Raw genomic sequence first — 19182 nt, 5'->3', positions numbered from 1 at the left:
TTCTCTGTCCTGAAGTGACATTACCTATGGCTGGAATTCACCATGTTTTCTGGAAGAGGAGGAGATAGAAGATGGGCCAGCTTTCCTGCAGCTATTGTTCTGTTCTTTCTTTCAAGAATGCTAGCCTACTCTACTGCTGGCTGATGTAGTTAATCTGTAGTTTGTACAGTAGCAGTCTTGGAATCACAACTGAAGAGGTGTGTGTGTGTATGTGTGATTTGATGGTAAAAACTGATGGGATCTGGGAAGACAAGTGCTGAAAATTCTTACAGGTTTGGTTTTTGTCCTGTTTTTTGTTTTTTTTTTTCTTCTAAAGGCAAGTATTAGGAACTTAGAAAAATAGTTGCTAGTGCTGGTGAAAGTTCAATTATTGTGCTTTATAGTACAGTTGCTGATAAGGTTGCCTTGAGAATGCCTTTTTTATTCAGCATATGGGCTACATAAGGAAAATAGGAAGTTGTATACAGAACTGTGAATGTAGAATTTACAAATTTTTGAAATGCGAAAGTCTGCAAATTAAATATTTAAATTCTTGTAGGTAGAATTTTTGCTTACATTTGTATTTTCACTTCAGGAGAGGACTTATTAAAGCCTTCCACCCTACTGCCACTCCCCATATTAAGTCTATTGTACCTATGTTGTCAAATGCACCACAGTAATTTAAGTGTGGTGTTGCATGTTAATGTCTAAATGCACAAATTAATGTGTCTAATGCACAGCAGAAGCCTGAAATATGATCCCAGGATCTTTGTTTCATGCAGATACACTGGAGAATAGAAATTTAAATGGGAGAATAAATATTTCAACAACTTAAAACAAGTCTTTGTAGAGAGACCGAAGAAATCATGGCCCACCAAAGTCCTGCAGAAAATTGCGGTCAATTTCACTGAACTCAGAATTTCATTTAAGTTGCTTCAAAATTTGTGATGTGTTGTCACTGAAATTCATTAAATTCTTGGGACAAATGTGAGAAAAGGGCATCCTTCAGACATCAGTGAGGTACCCTTTCTGTCTGCAGAGCATTCATCTCAGTGATTTTACAGCATAAACTTTGTTCTTCAATCAAGTTCTGTTGTGATGCTGGTTGTTAAAGGCTAGTAAACGTTGCTGAATTTATCGTCAATTTCTGGCTCACTACCTTGACACCATTTTTGCTTCCCTCTGAAAAAGCATGTTGCACATAAAAACTTTACCCTGTTATCCTTTTAGTTGCCCATGTTGTGCACAACACTGAGGCTACAATCTCAAATACTGTGTTTAGTTTGGGATCCCTCACTACAAGAATGTTGAGTTGCTGGAATGCATTCAAAGAAAAGCAGTGAATCTGATGAAGGGTCTAGAAAACAAGGCAGATGATGGGTAATTGGTGGAATTAAGATTATGTAATCTGGGGAAGGGAGGCTGAGGGGAAATCTCATCATTCTCTACAGCTAACTGAAAGGAAGTTGCAGCAAGGGAAGCGTTGTTATCTTTTCTCAAGTGACAAGAGGCAACTTCCCCTGGTACATCTTAAGTTGTATCAAAGGAAGTTTAAATTGGGTATCAGGAAGAATTTCTCCATAGAAGATCGGTTAGGCATTGGAATGGGCTGCCCACAGAAGCAGTGGAGTCCCCATTCCTGGAGGTACCTAAGAGACATGTGGATGTGGCAATAAGGGACATGGTTTAGTGATGTAACTTGGTAGGCTGGGTTGAAATCTGTTTTTTCATGCTATTGAAGGTCTTTTCCAACCTAGATGATTCTATGATTAGACAAATCAGTATTTACTTGAAAAAAGAATAGATATGTTAGCCAGCACAGCCTTCTCTAAGGTTTCTGATCTCTTGGGATATTTGTTTTCCTTGTCTTGCTTTGAAATTTGGTGAATCTTTGCATGGTAGCTCTTACATGTGACCTGGGTTGCTTTATTTGGGCTGTGATAATGTGATAAACTAGATAAGGATTAGTCTGCTTGTTGCATTAGCCCTTGATGAGAAGCTGTATTCTGTCATCCATGTGGTACTCCCTTCCCTTACCAGCACTCAGGCATGTTCTATGGTCTAGACTTTGTGTTCAAATAAAAAGTCCAAGCTGATTGAGGTAGCGTTGCTATTTAATGAAACTGCACTGATAATGAATTGCAGCAACTGGCTACAGCTGAACAAATGTTTTTCTAATTCTTTAATTTATTTTCTTCAACGGAGTTTTATTAAAGAATGCCTAAGTTATTTATGCATTTCTTTTCATGGATACAGTTAATAAATATAAAATCTTTGTTTTGTCTTGGTCTTTGTCCTGTCATCAAATGAAACATTTTAGTTAACATGCACAGAAAAAGATATTTCATTATGAGTATCAGGACTATTGCTCAATATGCTGTCTTATTGTCTTAATTTTCTTAAAGAATGTTTCCAAAATACCAAAGTAAATACAGAAATTAGATAATTCTGCCATAGAAAGGAAGGAATATGTGAGTACTTGTCCTTAATCAGCCCTGTATTGGCATCCTTTTGTACTTGCTCCTTGGCCACTGTGTTCAAGTAGAATGGGTCACGCAGGATTTTCTCAGATTTACTGGCTGACCTATAAAGCTAATAGTGTTAAAGGTGTTAAAACTGGGATGTAGACAGACATAAAAATATTCTCATAATCTGTGTGTATGTATGGCAGGTCTGCATAGCAGCCACAACAGACCATATTTTTTGAATATTTTTTCCTTTTATAAAATCACTCTGTAATAGTTGAGATACACTTTTATAATGGAAGAATTCTTCACTGGTGAAAAGTCCTGAGCAGGACGTAAGGAAGCTGTTCAGTGAGGAATTTAGGGAAAGGAGTATGATATGAAGGCCTTTACTTCCAGAACCGGTGAGCAAAACTGGCTTGCAGTTGAGCTTGATGTAAAGCTGGGGAAAGTGAGGAGTCTGGTACCCTAGGCGAGCAAATAAAAAGATGAGGGGATCAAGTTAACATTTGAATTAATGAAAACTAACCAGTCCAGTCTGTGGACCTTCAGAAGTTTAATTCCTTCAAGAAGAACATTTCCTGTGGGTATTTTCAGTGCAGCCCACCTCATAATGCCTTTCCTGCTGGGCTCTTTCACTGAGGAAGAAGCCTTCCACCACAGATCGTTTCTGAATCCTAATGGTAATAGAGAGAACTGTAGAAAACAAAACCCTCTGATTGTATCACTTTGGTAAATTGATTAAGATCCTTTTGAGACATCAGATTGGAAAATATGTCATATCCAACAGAACTTTGTAAGACCTCTGTGACCTGTGTTTTCAGTGGTTCTGGGGAAAAAAATAAAGTTAAAATGAATATAGTGTGTAGTGCAGCTTTGGTTCAGGTGCAATGAAACAACTTACCTCTTGAATGAAGTTGGAATGAGAGAAGAAAGTTTTGCTTTTTGAATACTAAAAATTGTATATACAATTTCATTATAAGTAAAGCAGTGTAAGATGTTCTTGTGCTAAAGATTTATTTGCTCTAGACTGAGAATTCATTGTGGCTGAAAATTAATGCTTATGTGTTTCAAGCTTTGTCCCAGTAAAGGCCAATTTCTGAAGGGGGGAGTACTTCTTATTTGGATTAGATTATTTGATTCTATTAGGATGCTATAATCATTGGTCTTATTAAGGAGCACAGACTGAAAACATTTGAAATGGCACCAGATGGGAAGATTTCTAATTGTTGACACATTTTTCTGTAGTTAGATCTGAAGTTCTTGTTTGGTTGACTAAGATGAACAATGTGGTAGGTTAATACCTATAAGAGATGTTCATATTGATGTTCTTAAACTTGGTGAAATTTAACAAGATATTCCTGATAGGAAAAAAAAAAAATAATCCATATATTGAAAATAATTACTGTAGATTACAAAAGCTACTTAAAAAAAAAAAAAAAAAAAAAAAAAAAAAAGAAGGGGGGTTGAAACTAGACAAATTTGGCAGAAGATCGTTAACTCTGAAAACAATTTCAATATGTGCCAAGGATGTGTTCAAGATCAGGTTACAAAGGAGCTGGATTCACAAAGGGAAGACCCTGACCCACTGGAGCTTCAAGGCTGTAAGGCCTTTTCCAGCTGTTTAATCTTCACTTACGGAAATTAAACCTTCAAGTTTTCTATACTAAGTTCTTTATGTTAATTCTTTGAAGCTGCAGGGTACATAGCAAGAAACGTAGAAGTTGAATTCCAGCACTGTAATTTACTAGATGACTTGTCAGAGTTAAAATATTTTCATGCTTGGCTCGTCTAGTAACTTTTGTTCTATACTAAGTAAAATCACAACTTGGGAGCTATCAGGGTTTATTCCAATGTAACTTTCAATTGTTATAATGGCTTGGTTGTTGGAATTCTTTGAATTTTTGATTAAGATGTGCTCTGTATATTAACCACAGAATTGGGAGTGAGAATTCATTGTCACAGGGATTCTTCTTTCACACAGTTCATCCTATGTGGGAAGGGACAAAGTTCTGACCTTTGCCAAGTTAGGAGCATTAGGGAGATTTCCTAGTTAACTTACTCTCATCAAGAACACTAGTGATTTTTTTTTTTTTCTTCAAATGGAAAAGATCAATCTGGACACAACAGTTATGAGTAGAATAATGAGTGGTGGCACAGCCTCTCTCTCAGTATGTGATGAACAGTGAGTCCTACAGAAAGCCAGGGTACCTAAGGGGGTTACCCCTTTGGCCTCCAAATGGAACCATCTCCAAAAGGGCTTACTCTCTAGTATGAAAATGAGTGAGGAGATACTACGTGCAACTTTTCAAATAGTAATTAATTTCCATACTGGAGTACATAACTTATGCCTACTATCCAAGTAAGAATTATTATTTAAGTCTTTGACAACCTCCATTAATATCCTTCTCTCTAAATTGTAAAGATATGGATTTGATGGGTGGAATATTTGCTGGAAGAAGAATTGTTTGTAGAATTGTACCCGTGAACCTGTTGGAGTGCGTCCAGAAGAGAGCTACAAGAATGATCCAGGGGGTGGAATACCACCCTGTATGAGGACAGGCTGAGAGAACTGGGGCTGTTCAGCCTGGAGAAGAGAAGGCTCTGGGGAGGCCTGATAGCAGCCTTCCAGTATCCAAAGTGGGACTATAAAGAGGGAACAGACTCTTTAGTGCAGTATATTGTGATAGAACAAGGGGAAATGGCTTCAAACTAAAAGAGGGGAGATCTAGACTGGATGTGAGGAAGAAGCTTTTACAATTAGGGTACTGAGGTGCTGGAACAGGCTGCCCAGAGATGTGGTGGAAGCCCCATTCCTGGGCACACTCAAGGTCAGACTGAATGGGGCTCTGAGCACTCTGATGTAGCTGTAGGCATCCCAGTTCGTTGCAGGGGAGTTGGACTAAATGGTCTATAAGGGTCTCTTCCAACTAAGTGGATTCCATGATTAATTTGCTGCATTACCTGCTTGAACAGATGAAAACTCAAGAGCTATAGATCTTGTTTTCATGCAAGCAAGGCTTTAAACAAATCAAAGAAAGATAAGAGCCCAAGAAATTGATGTAACACAGAATGAGTTATATCCTGCTGAAATTGTAGAGCCCGATAATGAGATGTTATCAGACTTTACAGTAAAGAAAGTGGAGAAGCTTATAAACTGGGACACCTCTAAAAGCCCAGTCTCGGTGCTTGTAGCATTATGGAAGTGGAACAGACATGCTTTGGCATAGAGAGTGTAACAGCTCTTTTATTCATCCCTTATGATTCTATTAAGAGATCAGTGCTTTTTTTCTTCTGTAAGGAAACTGTATGTCTCTTAGGTGACAAAGTTCAAACACCACTAACAGGAGGTGGGATTTTTGGGTCTCATAATAGTTGCATGCAGGTAACAAAGCCAAGAGGCTTTTGGTGTTCTTTTCATTTTGAATCTACTAAATAAGTCTTTGCTTAAGCTACCTGCTAGGTTTTTGAACTAAGCATAAACTGTTTTCTATATTTATGCTCTTTAATTTAATAAAATCCAAAAGTTTTCCCAGGACCATCTAGTTTAACCTCAGTTATCAGGTAAAACTCTCGTAATTGGCAATCTGCATTCATTATTCCAGCAATCTCAACATATTTTTTTGCTGTTATACCCCAGTTACATTGTATTTGTCAATGCAAAAAATCCTTTTTTTCCCCCTGCTAGTAACTTTTTTCTCACTGACAAATTCACACATTCATTTTAAGATGCATAATAAAGCATTCATTTTGTGCAAAACACTTAATATGTTGGTGGTGATCATTAGAACTATGGTGATTCTTCTACTCAGTTAAAATTAGGCTATTTTTTCTCTGTTTAAACTAGCCTGCACTCTTTTTTCTAAGCATCTGAATCATTAGCCTTATTACTATATATTTGTATATCCATTACCTAGTTGGAATTATTCTGAAAGGTGATACAACTGTTAGGTCAATATATAGCTCAATGAGGTGTTAGCATTGTGGTTTTGATGATCAGTTTCATGCCCTTTTAAGCTGTGTTCTCACCAAATATCGTGTAGGTTTCATCCGTAGCTGTGAATGCATTAAGTGCTGGACTGCTGCTGTACAGCTTGAAACAGAGTTTGAAAGCTTGCTGTGTGGAGGAAATAAAACACTAAAAACATTTCCCCAGGTTTTATTCTTTTTTATGATTACATCAATGCATTATTTTAAAAAATACTGTATAAAATTATACAGTGAGACATTTTACCTCACTGCTATCACACAGACAATTGAGAGATTGTACTGAAATGAAAATCAGAGCAGTGAAGTACAGTAAGTTTACATGAATGTTCTTTCTTAGATATTTGGGCAATTGGCTGCATATTTGCTGAGCTGTTGACTTCAGAACCTATATTTCACTGTCGTCAGGAGGACATCAAAACAAGTAATCCTTTCCATCACGATCAGCTGGATCGCATTTTCAGTGTAATGGGATTCCCTGCAGGTAACTGATTTTCATTAAAGGTTTGAGTTGTTTGCACGGATGCGAGGAATCCGTCAGTCTGATGGATTTGGAAATGCTGACTATTATGGAACAGTAGTGCTGGCCATTATAGAATGTCAAACAACTGTAGTTATTTCTTGGTGTGTATTACTTAATATTCACTTCCAGAATTGTAAATGCTTCTCCTTTTTTTGCCCTCACCAAAGATAAAGACTGGGAAGACATAAGAAAGATGCCAGAATATCCAACTCTTCAAAAAGATTTCAGGAGAACAACGTGAGTAATGATAACACGACACTGCAGTGAATGAAGCAGATTGGCAGAAACTGGATCCTATTGTTGTGAAACTTTGTTGTAGGGAGGGGAATTTGGGGTGTTTGGGTCCCAAAATTGTAACAGCTGTCCTGTTTTAAATTAATTGTTCTGCTTGAATAATATTCTCTTTCTCAAGTGCTTAATAGCATTAGATGAGTGACCATTTCTCTGGAAGGGATCGCTGTAAGTGTCATTTAATCTATGGCAAACACAAATGAAGTTGCTTTAACTTAGCTGTTCAAGATAACTTAATTCATTTTGTGTGAGAAGGAATAGATAAGCACCTCCTTAGTCCTTCTGACCAGCCGAAATCTGGAGACAGTACAGCAGTAGTCAGAAAGAAATGCAATCAATAGGTTGTGATGTAAAGCTTGTCTGGAATCTGAAAATTTCCTACTTCTAGTGTTACCAGTTGCTTTGGCTAAATCAAATTAGTGGTGGTGATAGATCAAAGGGTATCAAGGGTAACACAGTCTCTGCTATAATGCAGAGGACAAAGACTAGGGAGTTCAGGATTTTCTTTTGAGGGAGACAGAATGGTTAACTTCTCTGCTCAGTTACAGCTGGAAACAATAACCTACTCAATAACAAACTGCTGTGCACTTTCTGTGTCAGAGTTGCTTTGGAAAACTAGAGTGTAAACTTCAGGTTGAGTTTCTCTGTCATAAGCCAGTGTCAACAGCTTATCCATACACTATAAAAAGTTGCATGTTCTATGGAAATAATCTGTATGCTGTTGATACTACTTCTGTTAGTGAAAAGCATACTTAGAGCGTCAACTGCTTGATAACTATGATGTGTGTTCTGATAGCAGTTCTTTCTACAGTTTACTTATTAAAGGCTGATGTTTTGTGATTAGTGGTACAGTTCCATATTCTTAATGCTCTGTTATTTCAGAAATGCCTTTGAACAATGTTTTTCAGGTATGCCAATAGTAGCCTCATAAAATACATGGAGAAACACAAAGTCAAGCCTGACAGCAAAGTCTTTCTTTTGGTAAGTACGAACTGAAAATCACTATGATGGTGGGAGTGAAATGTGTTTCTAATATTAATATCTGCGTCTGTTCTTCTAACTCATTCTTCTGAACATTGACAAAACAAAGCCATTTATCACTAACTTGCCATTTTTTTAGATATGTTTTCTTTGTATACATTCATGTTGAGATTATGATTAAACTGCCCATGCTCAAGAGCTGAAGTTTTTATCTAATTTTGATCTGCAAGGAACTTGTAAACCCAGCCTTACACTTTTCTCTACTATGCAAATAGGATACTGAGTAGTACATATCCCTTAGTTCTACATAGTTTCAAAGCTGAAGAGTTCTCAAGCTAAAAACTTGTGTGAGGTAAAGAGAGGAGGAATGGAAAGTGTAAGTATCTTTTTTTTGTGTGTGTATGTGTGTGTGTGTGTGAAGGAAAACTTTCACAGAAGTCTGAGATTCCATGAAAATCAAAATTTATTCAACTCAGCTTACTGGACACAGATTGGAATAATCTTGAGGAAAATTCTAATTGGAAAGACCACAGTTGTAACAATTAGCACCTGAATTTCTCTGCTTTCTGACTAGAGGTGAAAACCACCAGAAAACCTACTTTTATGGAAGGGCAAAGAAGGAAACACTAATTAATCATGTGAACACCAGGTTGAGGGTGGGTGGGCCACCTTTCCAGAGGAAAATATTAATCAAATCTCTGAAGAGTACAGAACTAGCCATAAGGTGGCAAAAATGTATATTAAAAAAATGAACTTTTCATCATGGAGAATTAGGCAGGATTATTGCAAGATGACCAAAAAAATAGTTGGTAACCTATGTATTCCTCTATATAGCACTGAGGGTGAGAACTGACATTTTTTGAAATCTAAAGGCTGTTTTCTAAACATCATGTGGAAGACTTCTCTTAGCCAAGGTAGTTCTCCCTATTAATAATCAGGGCTGAGCAGGTGTGATTTAGTTGTTGACCACATGGGTGGAAGTTGTTCTTAAATAGGTGAGCCTGCCAGAGCTCTGAATAAGATTGCACAGGTCACGGCAAATAATTTTTACCAAAAAACAGGATATCGTGCCATGCTGCTGACTGACATTGAATGTTAATGTCTATGTGAAAGTTAGAATGTTTTCTCCCTTGGAAAGTGCATCTTTTGTTGCTGCCCTGGAAAAAGTTACAAGCATTATATTTATAGCTATCCTGTCAGGCCAGCCAGAGTTTAGTTGCTGAGAAGAATGAGACCCAATCTCACAGGCTTTCTATGTTGTATTAGCAGTTGCTATCCTGTAAGCAAAATGAGTCCGAACTTATTTTTTTCACTTTCATATAAACAGTGGAAGCTACAGAAAATCAGACAAAGAAAACTGGCTCCCAAGTAGCATCATTGTTAGACAGGGATCTCACTTAGAGTGATGCTGTGCGTGGCACCACCTGGAATGAGGAAACTCATTATATCATCTGGGTTGGAGGGGAATTATTAAGAGAGTGAGCAGATCACTTTAAACATTCTGGATATCTTTAGATTTTTTGTTGTGGTGCAATAGCCTTTTATTTGGAAGACAGAGTACGGTGTTTGGAAGTAGTTTTGTGATGAGGGTGATATATGGTGCAATTTTATTTTTGTTGCTAACTTGAATTAGAAGGGCATTATGTGAGACCAGGATATGTACTATATAATTCGAGCTCAAAGAAGGAAGGGTGTGCTCCTCCTCTTTCTCAATACCAATTAGTGTGAAACGGGAACCTGTGTGAGTGACAGAATGAGTGGAATTTTGCTAGTGAGAGAGGTGAAGATTTATTGTTTCTGACTCTAAGTGAAATGTAGTCCTGATAATATTCAGTCTCTCCTGACACATTTTTCCTGTTGTGTCGTGCTATAGAACAGTATGAAAGTTATATACATCACAAAAAAAAACCCCACTGTTATTTAGAAATTGTGCTTCATAAACATGTAATAGCTGAGTTTAATGTTGCTTTAGGACAGTGTATCAGCCTTAGCAACTAATACAATTAATACTTAGCAATTAATACTTAAGGGCAAGCTGCCCTTAAGCATTTCTTATGTGAGAGACGTTTGCGGCCATAGTGTTCTGTAGCTCTTGGGAACATGTGCTCTAGTTCTTGGGAAATTATAGTTTAGGCTTGTCTGGGCAAGCCATGGATAATTCAACAGTTATGTAAGTTGCAAGTTTGGAAAGTGATAGTTTGATAAACTTCTTGCTCATTTTGCTATTTACAGCTTCAGAAACTTCTTACTATGGATCCTACAAAGAGAATTACCTCAGAGCAGGCTTTGCAGGACCCTTATTTTCAAGAGGATCCTCTGCCTACATCAGAGTATGTATTCTCACTTCTGTGCTCTTCAAGGAGGTTGTCTTTCTTCTAAATGCTAATCCCTGATAAGAGATGACAGCTCTAAAATTCACAGATGTCTGCATGTGTCACAAGAAGTGGTCGCTCTGGCATGCTCAGTAGAAACTGTTAACATAGATCTAAATATTCTGTATCTACCGATGCCAGGACTGGCTGTGAGCACTAACCCCCTATTACACAAGTGTTGTAATTCTGAATGTGCTATCAAAGCCAGTATTATTGCAGTATTTAGAGAATTAATTGGCTCCCTGTTCTGTTCTGCCTTGCGCAGCCTTACGGAGCTCTGCTTTCCGTTACCTGGTTTCATTGTGCTTCCCCCTAGGCCTAGGGCAGTTCTCTGATCTGCACTCTGTTCCCATGCCCTTTTGTGCAGGGTCATAACAATATGAGGAGAGAAAAGAAATCAATGACTACCACAGATCCCACATAGGCAACTGCTAGTGACAGAACTTCACCCGCCAATTTCTCTTCCCAGTTTTCAGAAGCATTATGATCTGTAAAATCTGAATGCAGGGAGACTTCTACCTTTGTTTTTGCTGCTTCCTCAGCTAGCAGGAGACAAACAGAGAAAGAAGGGAACAGTCACATGAGTGCAAATGTAGTCTAGCTGAGCTGAGCTAATGTTTTTTTTTTTTTTTCTTCCTCTTATTTTTTCTGTTTGGATAAACCAGAATTCTACTAGATAAAACACTGTTAAGAAACTTTACATAATAACGTAATAAAACCATGTTGATTTTGTTTTACTTTAAATACCTTCAGCAGTTAGCACAGAAATCTAAGAAATTGGTAGTGGTCAGCATCTACCAATAATTTTCTGTGTAGTGTTTACCTGAGGCTATCCTATGTGGAACCATAGCTCCTCACGATTGACAGTAAGACACTGTGATGAATTATCTGCCATAAACGTGAAGGGATGTTCTAAATCCTATTAGCCACACGAATTCAGAAGCTGTCTTTTTTCTCTAAACAAGATCTGAGAAGCTAATTGAGCAATAACTGTGTAGTCAGGATTGCAGATATATTTCAGACCACTGTAAGTCAAGTAGGGACTCGCAAAGCATTATTTATCTTTGGATCAGGCCCTTTATTCAATGAGCATGTGTGCTCCAGCCAGGTGTTGTGTAACATCTGGCTGCTACAGCACTGTATTTTGCCATCTGAAGCAACAAGTGGTCGTTCTCGCATTCAAGCTTGTTCAGCCATACCATGATTTCTAAATGAGGGCCTCATGCCAACAGCAAGGAGATTTGCCATCATGATCAGCATCTTGCTGCCGGTATCTTCTGCTGTCTTGAGTATTCTCAGTGCTGCTCGCTCATGGCCATGAAATTACAGAAATTAATTTGTGTTATATTCATATCTTTAATATAGCATTAAATGAAAGTATGTCATGTGTACATATTTGTTGTGTTTCTGCTGTGTTCTAGTGTGTTTGCTGGCTGCCAGATTCCATATCCCAAACGAGAATTCCTCAATGAAGATGAACCTGAAGAGAAAGGGGATAAGGTATAACTTTTTTTTTTCCTTTTTTCCTTTTTTTTCTTTTCCTTTCTAAGTATGAAATAAGGAAGAGTTATGTGTCTTCCACATTTAAACTGGTAAAATAAAAGATTAAAAGTATCAGATCACTTTGGGGTGTCTTGGGTGGTATCACCACCAGTTTCCCCTGACCTGTGGGCATTGAGCTAGTTCAGTTCTGTCGACATCAGCCTGCTTTCAGTCACTGTCATTCCAGGAGAGCCTTGCCTACCTCATCCTGCATTGCAGAAATAAAATGTGTTGTGATCACAAGAAAATAATAGAATTTTCATTGTATAAGTGGCATGCATCCAGCCATTTGAAAGTAGGTGGCTGTCAGGGTCTCGAGTAAATAATGGCAACCTTCTGGCATTGCATCAGAACGTTTAATCCATCTGCACACAGTTTCCTGATCATGTTTTAAGGGCCCTCAGACAAAAGAGTAATAAAGATCATGAGCTATTCTGTGGTGACAATCTACTCAGAATACCCTCTTTCCCATAGCTCCTTAGATACAAGTAGGAACGTATTTGCGTGTGGTAAATTTTGGTGTGTTGGCAGCATATCTAACTTGCTTTATGTGTGTGGTTCAGCTGTGCCACGTGACAAAAGTGATTGCCCCATCTTGGTGCGGGGGCTGGACAATACCACTATAGCATATGAACCAGCTTGTTATTTTTGCCGTAAGTGCTCACTGAGGTGCCAGTTGTAACATAAAGGCAGCAAAACGTGGAGAAAACAGACATAATGTGATTGTCTGAGGGCTGCGTGAGAAGTACCATTACAGTTTTTGAGAAATCTTTTGATTACATGTACCTTCTGTTTTAGCATTTTCCTTGTAACGGGGGAACTAGCTGAGTCTGTGTGCCTACAAAAATACATTTCAGACAGAAGATTTTGTTTTCAGAACAGATATTGTAGATACTTCTGTACTGAGAACAAGTGGTAATGTCCTGATTTTTTTTTTTGTCCAGATAGTTCTTCAAAGAGAGGAAACAGACCTAAGCAAAAATACAATGAAAGTCATGATTCTGATTTGATTGTATTGTAGTTACTGGCATTATTCTCACAACTTCACAAATAAGAACTTGTACAACTGTGAGTTGTAAGAACAACTCACAACTTCAAAAATAAGAACAAGGCTTATGAAATGATTCTGGCTTTTGTGAAGTCAATGTATTTAAAAGTAAATATCATTTTCATGGGAATACTGGGAAGAAAAAAACAATGGAATGTTTATACTCAAAACAGCCATTGTGTAAGTGATCTTTGAGAGTGCTGGGGACAGTCACGTATTTACATAATACAGTCCAAATGAAACTTCTTTCAGACCACGTAGCTAATTTAAGTTACGTGTTGCTCATTGAATCTGTTCTCAGAGTGCAGAAAATGTGAAAGTAAAGAACATTCTACAGACTGAGTCTGTACCATGCTTTGTCTATGATGATGTTGCAAGTGAAAAGTGTTTTTGTTTATTTTTTTATAGTGTATGATTTGATTTGTTTTTAAAACCATAAATATTTGTGTACCTTGGAGACCTACAGTTCTCTGTTTATTTGGAGCTTGCATGTTACTTGAGTAACCTTTAACACAAACTTCCTTTTTTCAGAGTTGTTAATTGTTAGTCAGCAAAGCTAAAACAAGTGTTTGTGAAACAAAATGAAAACATTCTGGTAGGCAAGTTCTCTTTGGTTTCTTTCTAGGCAGGACCAGAATTTAATTTTGGTAATTTGTGTCTCAATAATGAAACGTGGTCGTATGTTGATCAGTTTAGAGAAGTTTTTTGTTTAGGAACCACTGTGAACTAGACTGATCTGCAGGTATTTCTGCTGGTGTGAGCTGTTCCCATGTGCTAAGGTGGTGCAGTTAGACTCCAGGCAGAATCTGTCAGAGTAGACTTCGGTCTCTACCAGGACACTAGAAGTAGTAGATGTGTGGAAGAGCAACCTCAGAATAGTCAAGAAAATTTTGTGTGAGTGTCCAAAGTGCCAGGCATTAAACCAATTGCAAATGGTGGTCCTTAATTGTAAGAGTTCCTGCCATATCTCTTCATAATTTACACAGTCGCAGTTTTTCAGCTCTCACAGTAGCAGCCACCTCACTCACATCCCAACATCCATATGAAAATGCAAATCTCAGAATCTAGCACAGATATTGCCTTAGTCATTGGCATTTGTTGGTACGTGAAGCTCAAATGGCTATTATAAGATAAATTGCTTCTTAACACATTCCATGACAAGCCTGTTTCAAACTCTTATTTTAAACTCTTAACAGTTTACATCTCCCTAGAAAAAGAGTCTGACTGATCTGGCATTTGAGGATTACTAGTGGTGGGATATATTACTGGTTTTGCTTTGTGTGAAATGGAAATACATGTCATCCAGAAATCTTTGAAGGGGCAAAGCTTCTTTGGAATCTTATATGAATATACCATTGTAAATTTGATCTGAATATATCTTGGGAAACTGTAGCAAGAAGTGACACAGATACAGATTTTCATGTCATTTTTCTGAGATAACTAAGATGACTTGCCATGACTGAGAGCATCAACAATTCAGTGCTAGTGGCAATTGGTTGTCATAATTTGTGATTAACTGATAACGTGAGCTTGTATTAAAGGTTGCCATACCAAAACTTTGAGAAAGACATAAGCAGATATCACAGGTAAAAAAAACTATCCTGAAATGTTCCACACTCCCATGTGGTACACTATGATTGTTTGGGGGAGTGTGACTTAACTGTAGGGATTAATTCAAGACATAAAAATCGCAGAGCTTTCTATGATGAACAGGATGCATACCTGACGTTAGGAGCAAAGTTGCTTTTCTTTGCAGTTCTCTTACTTGCTTCCTCTCTTAGAGGAGTCTTCTGTAGTGCTCAAAAGCGAACACAGGTTGTCTTTCCTTGTCAGTGACTAAGCATGGAGGGAAGAGTTCCAATTTTGCTACTTTTCTGACCTCTCTAGACCATAATACTCTTTCCAATCAATAGCTTCTGAAACCAGAAGAGTTGCATATTTTACTCTTTTGCTCCTGTGTTCTCCTTAACTTTTTTTTCTTCCCTTTGGTGACACTTTTCTGTTTCTCTTCCTCTTAGACCATGGTATTGTATTAATTGCCTGACTTCTCTTCCTTTGCTATTCTTTTCTTTCTCATGCCAGATTCCTATCTCGTCTTTGTCCTTCTATCTTCAGCTGTTTCTCGTTTTTTGCTTTCTGCTGTTTCTGTAAGATTTTCAGACCCTGTAGTTAGGCACCATGCTGGACTGTGTTCCCAGTGTACCACTCTTTCCAAGGTGCTTTTAAGAGAAAGAGAGAAAAAAGGTAATGGAACCTGCTTTTGGTTCTGCCAAAGAATTTCCTTGCAACTGGAAGAAATGATGTAATGTTTCTGGTCTTCATTTGCTTGCCTTTCTGATGGTAACATTGCCAGCCTCCTTTGGATTATTGCAGTGCATCGTCTGTGGAAGTTGGAAAAGTGGTTTTGGTTCTAAGTGAATGGGGCTGTTGAAGCTCTTAGGAAAATATACTGTGGTTCACCACATATGCCACTGAGAACTAGTAAAATTCGGGGTGCTTTGATTCTGCTCATTAGGTGTTTATAAATCACTCCTTCCAATCCTGCTCCCTGTTACTCTGGCCTAAGTGCTTGCCTAGCTGCAGCAATCACTAGGCTGTCATGCCAGCTTTAGCCTCGCCTGCTTTGTTAAAAAAACAAAAACAAAAACACAAAAAAACAACAGAAAACCACAACAGAAAGAAGTGAACCACAAATGACATACCGCAATTTGAGGCCCACAGGAGCACATCTTATGCATTACCTGGCCTTGCCGTGCTTTCCTGGCAAACGCGAGGGCATGCTGCCTTTCCAGCAGCACGGTGGCACCAGGCTTAGTGACTCCCTCAGGATCACAAACGAGTACGGAGCAAATGACGGTGTCGTGTCACTTCTTTCTTCCTTTAGAATCAGCAGCAGCAGAACCAACATCAGCAGCAAACAGCACCTCAGCAGCAGCCGCAGGCCGCGCCGCAGCAACCGCAGCAGCAGCAGCAGAACAGCACCCAAACCAATGGGACGGCTGGGGGCACGGGTGCGGGCGGAGGGGGTGCGGGTGCAGGACTCCAGCACAGCCAGGACTCCAGCCTCAACCAGGTGCCTCCAAACAAGAAACCACGCATAGGGCCTTCAGGCGCTAACTCAGGCGGGCCTGTCATGCCTTCAGATTATCAGGTACCTCTTGAATTTTTGCTGCTTCTGATTGCGTGGAGGCAAAATGTCGTTTTCTCTCTTCCCTGCTGCAATTACAAAAAAAATCATGTTGTAACGAATTTTCCTTGTAGCCTTAGCAGGTATGCTCTGATACGTTAGGGCAGTAAAAAGGTTTTGCGCTGTGGTTAGTAATTTCCGATACAAAACAAGTTATATCTGCTGCACCCCATTAAGTGTTGAGGGCTCAACCACCCCAGGAGAGCACTTAAGTATGTGCATAGCTTTATGTGAGAATAATCTTAGCGAAGCCACTGCAACTATTTCATGAATGTAAATGCTGCATCATATCGCATTCAAAATACTTGGCTCTTGGCAAGGTTAAATCCTGTGTGAGAGGCAGATCCTGGGAAGCAAGTCAAAATTAGAGCCAGGCTTTTCCCTTTGGTTTCTGCTTTGTTTTACCTGATATCATCTCACATATGGAATGATTCTGTAGTTTGTTCCAATATTTCCAATATCTTACTAAATTTACTTCTAAAGTTAAAGAGAAAATGCATGTTAGCACAAGTTTTGGTTCATTGGTATGAATCATGCTGAAGCAGGGCGTGAGCATGCGTAATGTGTTGTGGCCAGAGTTGAATAGATTTCATGTTTTTCACTTCAGTAGCATTCATGTATCACCGAATTGTTTTGGGACTTGCATGTTTGTCTCTCTCTCATAGAATTATGATGCTTTCCTCTGAAAAAGTGACACTAAATGTCCAAAGAGTTGATTCAACCAGCTTCTTCAGTATTTGTGAAAAATGAGTCAAAAGCAGATTAACAGCAAGGTAGCTAGTAAAAGTATGTTTTAAAGCATGTTAGGGATTCTGTTTGCTACCAACCTTCACCTTTAAGAAACATGTTCAGGCTATTTTAAGCATAAAATAAACAGCTTTAATACAAAACAAAGAAGCTCTGGAATTGCTTTGGCTTCTCCACCCATACCTCCTCCACATGCAATTGATTTCTCAGTGTCAGACATTTTTCTCCTTTTTCTGTTTTACTCTTTTAATTACAAATGATCACACAGATACTGAGGGCAATGCAAGGGTAAAGACAACAAGGTTTCCTTTTTGAAAAGTTCCAGGCAGGCTCGAAGTCTGGACTGATCACTACAGCTGTCTGACTAATAGTATTTATGGCTGGCCTGTTTTGATCTGTATTTTGAGAGCTGATATGCTGCATTTGATGATGTCCATTACAGAATCCTTACACAGCTCTCCAAACTGTTGGCAAGATTCCACCTTACAAGTTTTTAGCAGTCTAAATCTAATACTTTTTGAGATGGTTAAATTCTTTTTTTTTTTTTTAACCTCCCATGACCCTTTCCTTCTAGAATTTAACAGCACAGGCAGCAAAATAATGATCTGTATGCTCCCTTTACATCACTTGCTAAACTGTCTGATCTGATTATCCATTTTTAAATTTGGATTTGGCTGTCTGCCCTTAAATTCTAGCTGATGGTCTTCTGTTCCAGAGAGGAATGTCTGCAATTTGTCCAAGTCCGACTTAGTTCTGAAATAAATAAATAAATAATTTTTTAAAAAAAGTCTCTTCTGCAGAATAAAAATAAGCATGAGCAGGTGTTCTGTAGTCCTATGCATCAGTTTTACTCCATTATATTCCAACTCAGAAGTAGGAGGAAGAATTGCTTTGCTTTGAGTTTCATTTAGCTGGTTACCTAATGTCTCTGTTGAATTTTTTTTGTGATTTGTCGATACCAATATCAATATGTGTTACTTTTACAAATGACAATGGGAATTCTCTCTTAATTTTTACTGAACATTGCTTATATGACCTCAGGTTTTTTGCTTAACGTGATAACGTGGCATTTTCATCCAGAACCGGTTCCTATATGATCACAGTGTTTATCATAATTCTTCTTTTTTTTCCTGTTAAAAGTTGCAAAATTTTGTGCCAAATTATATGTTTCAGACACTTGGTAAACATTCTAATTACACAGGCCAAACACAGCCTGGTTACTGATGGTGTACGTGCCACTGAGAGAGATCTCTTTCAAAGCTGGCGTGCTGCGCTGTCCTCTCCCCAACTGCCCCTTGTGAACAAGTGAAGCTGATATTGATTATATTGATATTATATTGAGATACAGTGGTCTAGAAGATGGACAGTTATCTCTCTCTAATACCACTAATCTTCACCTTGAAATCAACCTTCAGTTTTCTATCTTTAAACAGAACATGGAAAAAATAATGCAGTATTTTTAGGCTTTAGTATGTTTTCAAGTTTATGTGAAATTAAAGATAAAGCTACGTATAGGAAAAGAAAGGGCAGAAATGTTTTGGCAGTGCCTGAACTTTGGGTTCTTGCTCTTCTTCATCTGGCTGGAAAGCTGTCAAGACATTTTCATAGCACTCCTGGTTGGGATCTGATGGTTAGATGAGACCACTGAATTGTCTCTTACCTGCACCAAGCAGATGGTTGGTCTGTGAAGAATGTTGTATTCTTACAGACCCACTTGATCTGTGGGCTTTCCTTTCAGAACTCACATTTTCCAGATATTTTCCATAAATAACTCCTGATCTTGATATTTAGTCAGAATGTAGGATTTTAATACTCTTCCTGGATGATCACTGTTTGACACAGTCTTTCTGATAACTGTAAGGCATAGGCAGGTAGAACCAAGCTGTACACAGTGAAAGAAATCTTTATTGAAAGATGCCTGAGCCTGCACTTAACTTGGCTGAAAACAAATGGCACGCTGTCTGTGAGTAGATGTACCATTTTGTTTTGTAGATTCATTTTTTGTGGATTGGATTGTAGGGTTTACTTTGCTAGAGAGTCTCCCATCCATTAAGCCGTAC

General features: G+C 38.3%; 1 protein-coding gene across 1 annotated transcript in view; it reads left to right on the top strand.

Moving 5' to 3' along the window:
- Positions 1-19182, top strand: part of CDK19 (cyclin dependent kinase 19) — a 115388-nt gene that overhangs the window by 93234 nt on the left and 2972 nt on the right. Inside the window, exons 7-12 of the mRNA XM_042881593.1 lie at positions 6772-6915; positions 7122-7191; positions 8154-8226; positions 10459-10556; positions 12020-12098; positions 16073-16339. Coding sequence (XP_042737527.1) covers positions 6772-6915; positions 7122-7191; positions 8154-8226; positions 10459-10556; positions 12020-12098; positions 16073-16339 — 731 coding nt within the window. The remainder of the gene's footprint in view (positions 1-6771; positions 6916-7121; positions 7192-8153; positions 8227-10458; positions 10557-12019; positions 12099-16072; positions 16340-19182) is intronic.

The sequence above is a fragment of the Lagopus leucura genome, unplaced genomic scaffold, assembly GCF_019238085.1.
Source record: "Lagopus leucura isolate 7727_CA_CO unplaced genomic scaffold, USGS_WTPT01 Super-Scaffold_73, whole genome shotgun sequence".
NCBI lineage: Eukaryota > Metazoa > Chordata > Aves > Galliformes > Phasianidae > Lagopus > Lagopus leucura.
Note: the sequence above shows the minus strand (reverse complement) of the source record. Positions and strands in the feature narration are given on the sequence as shown.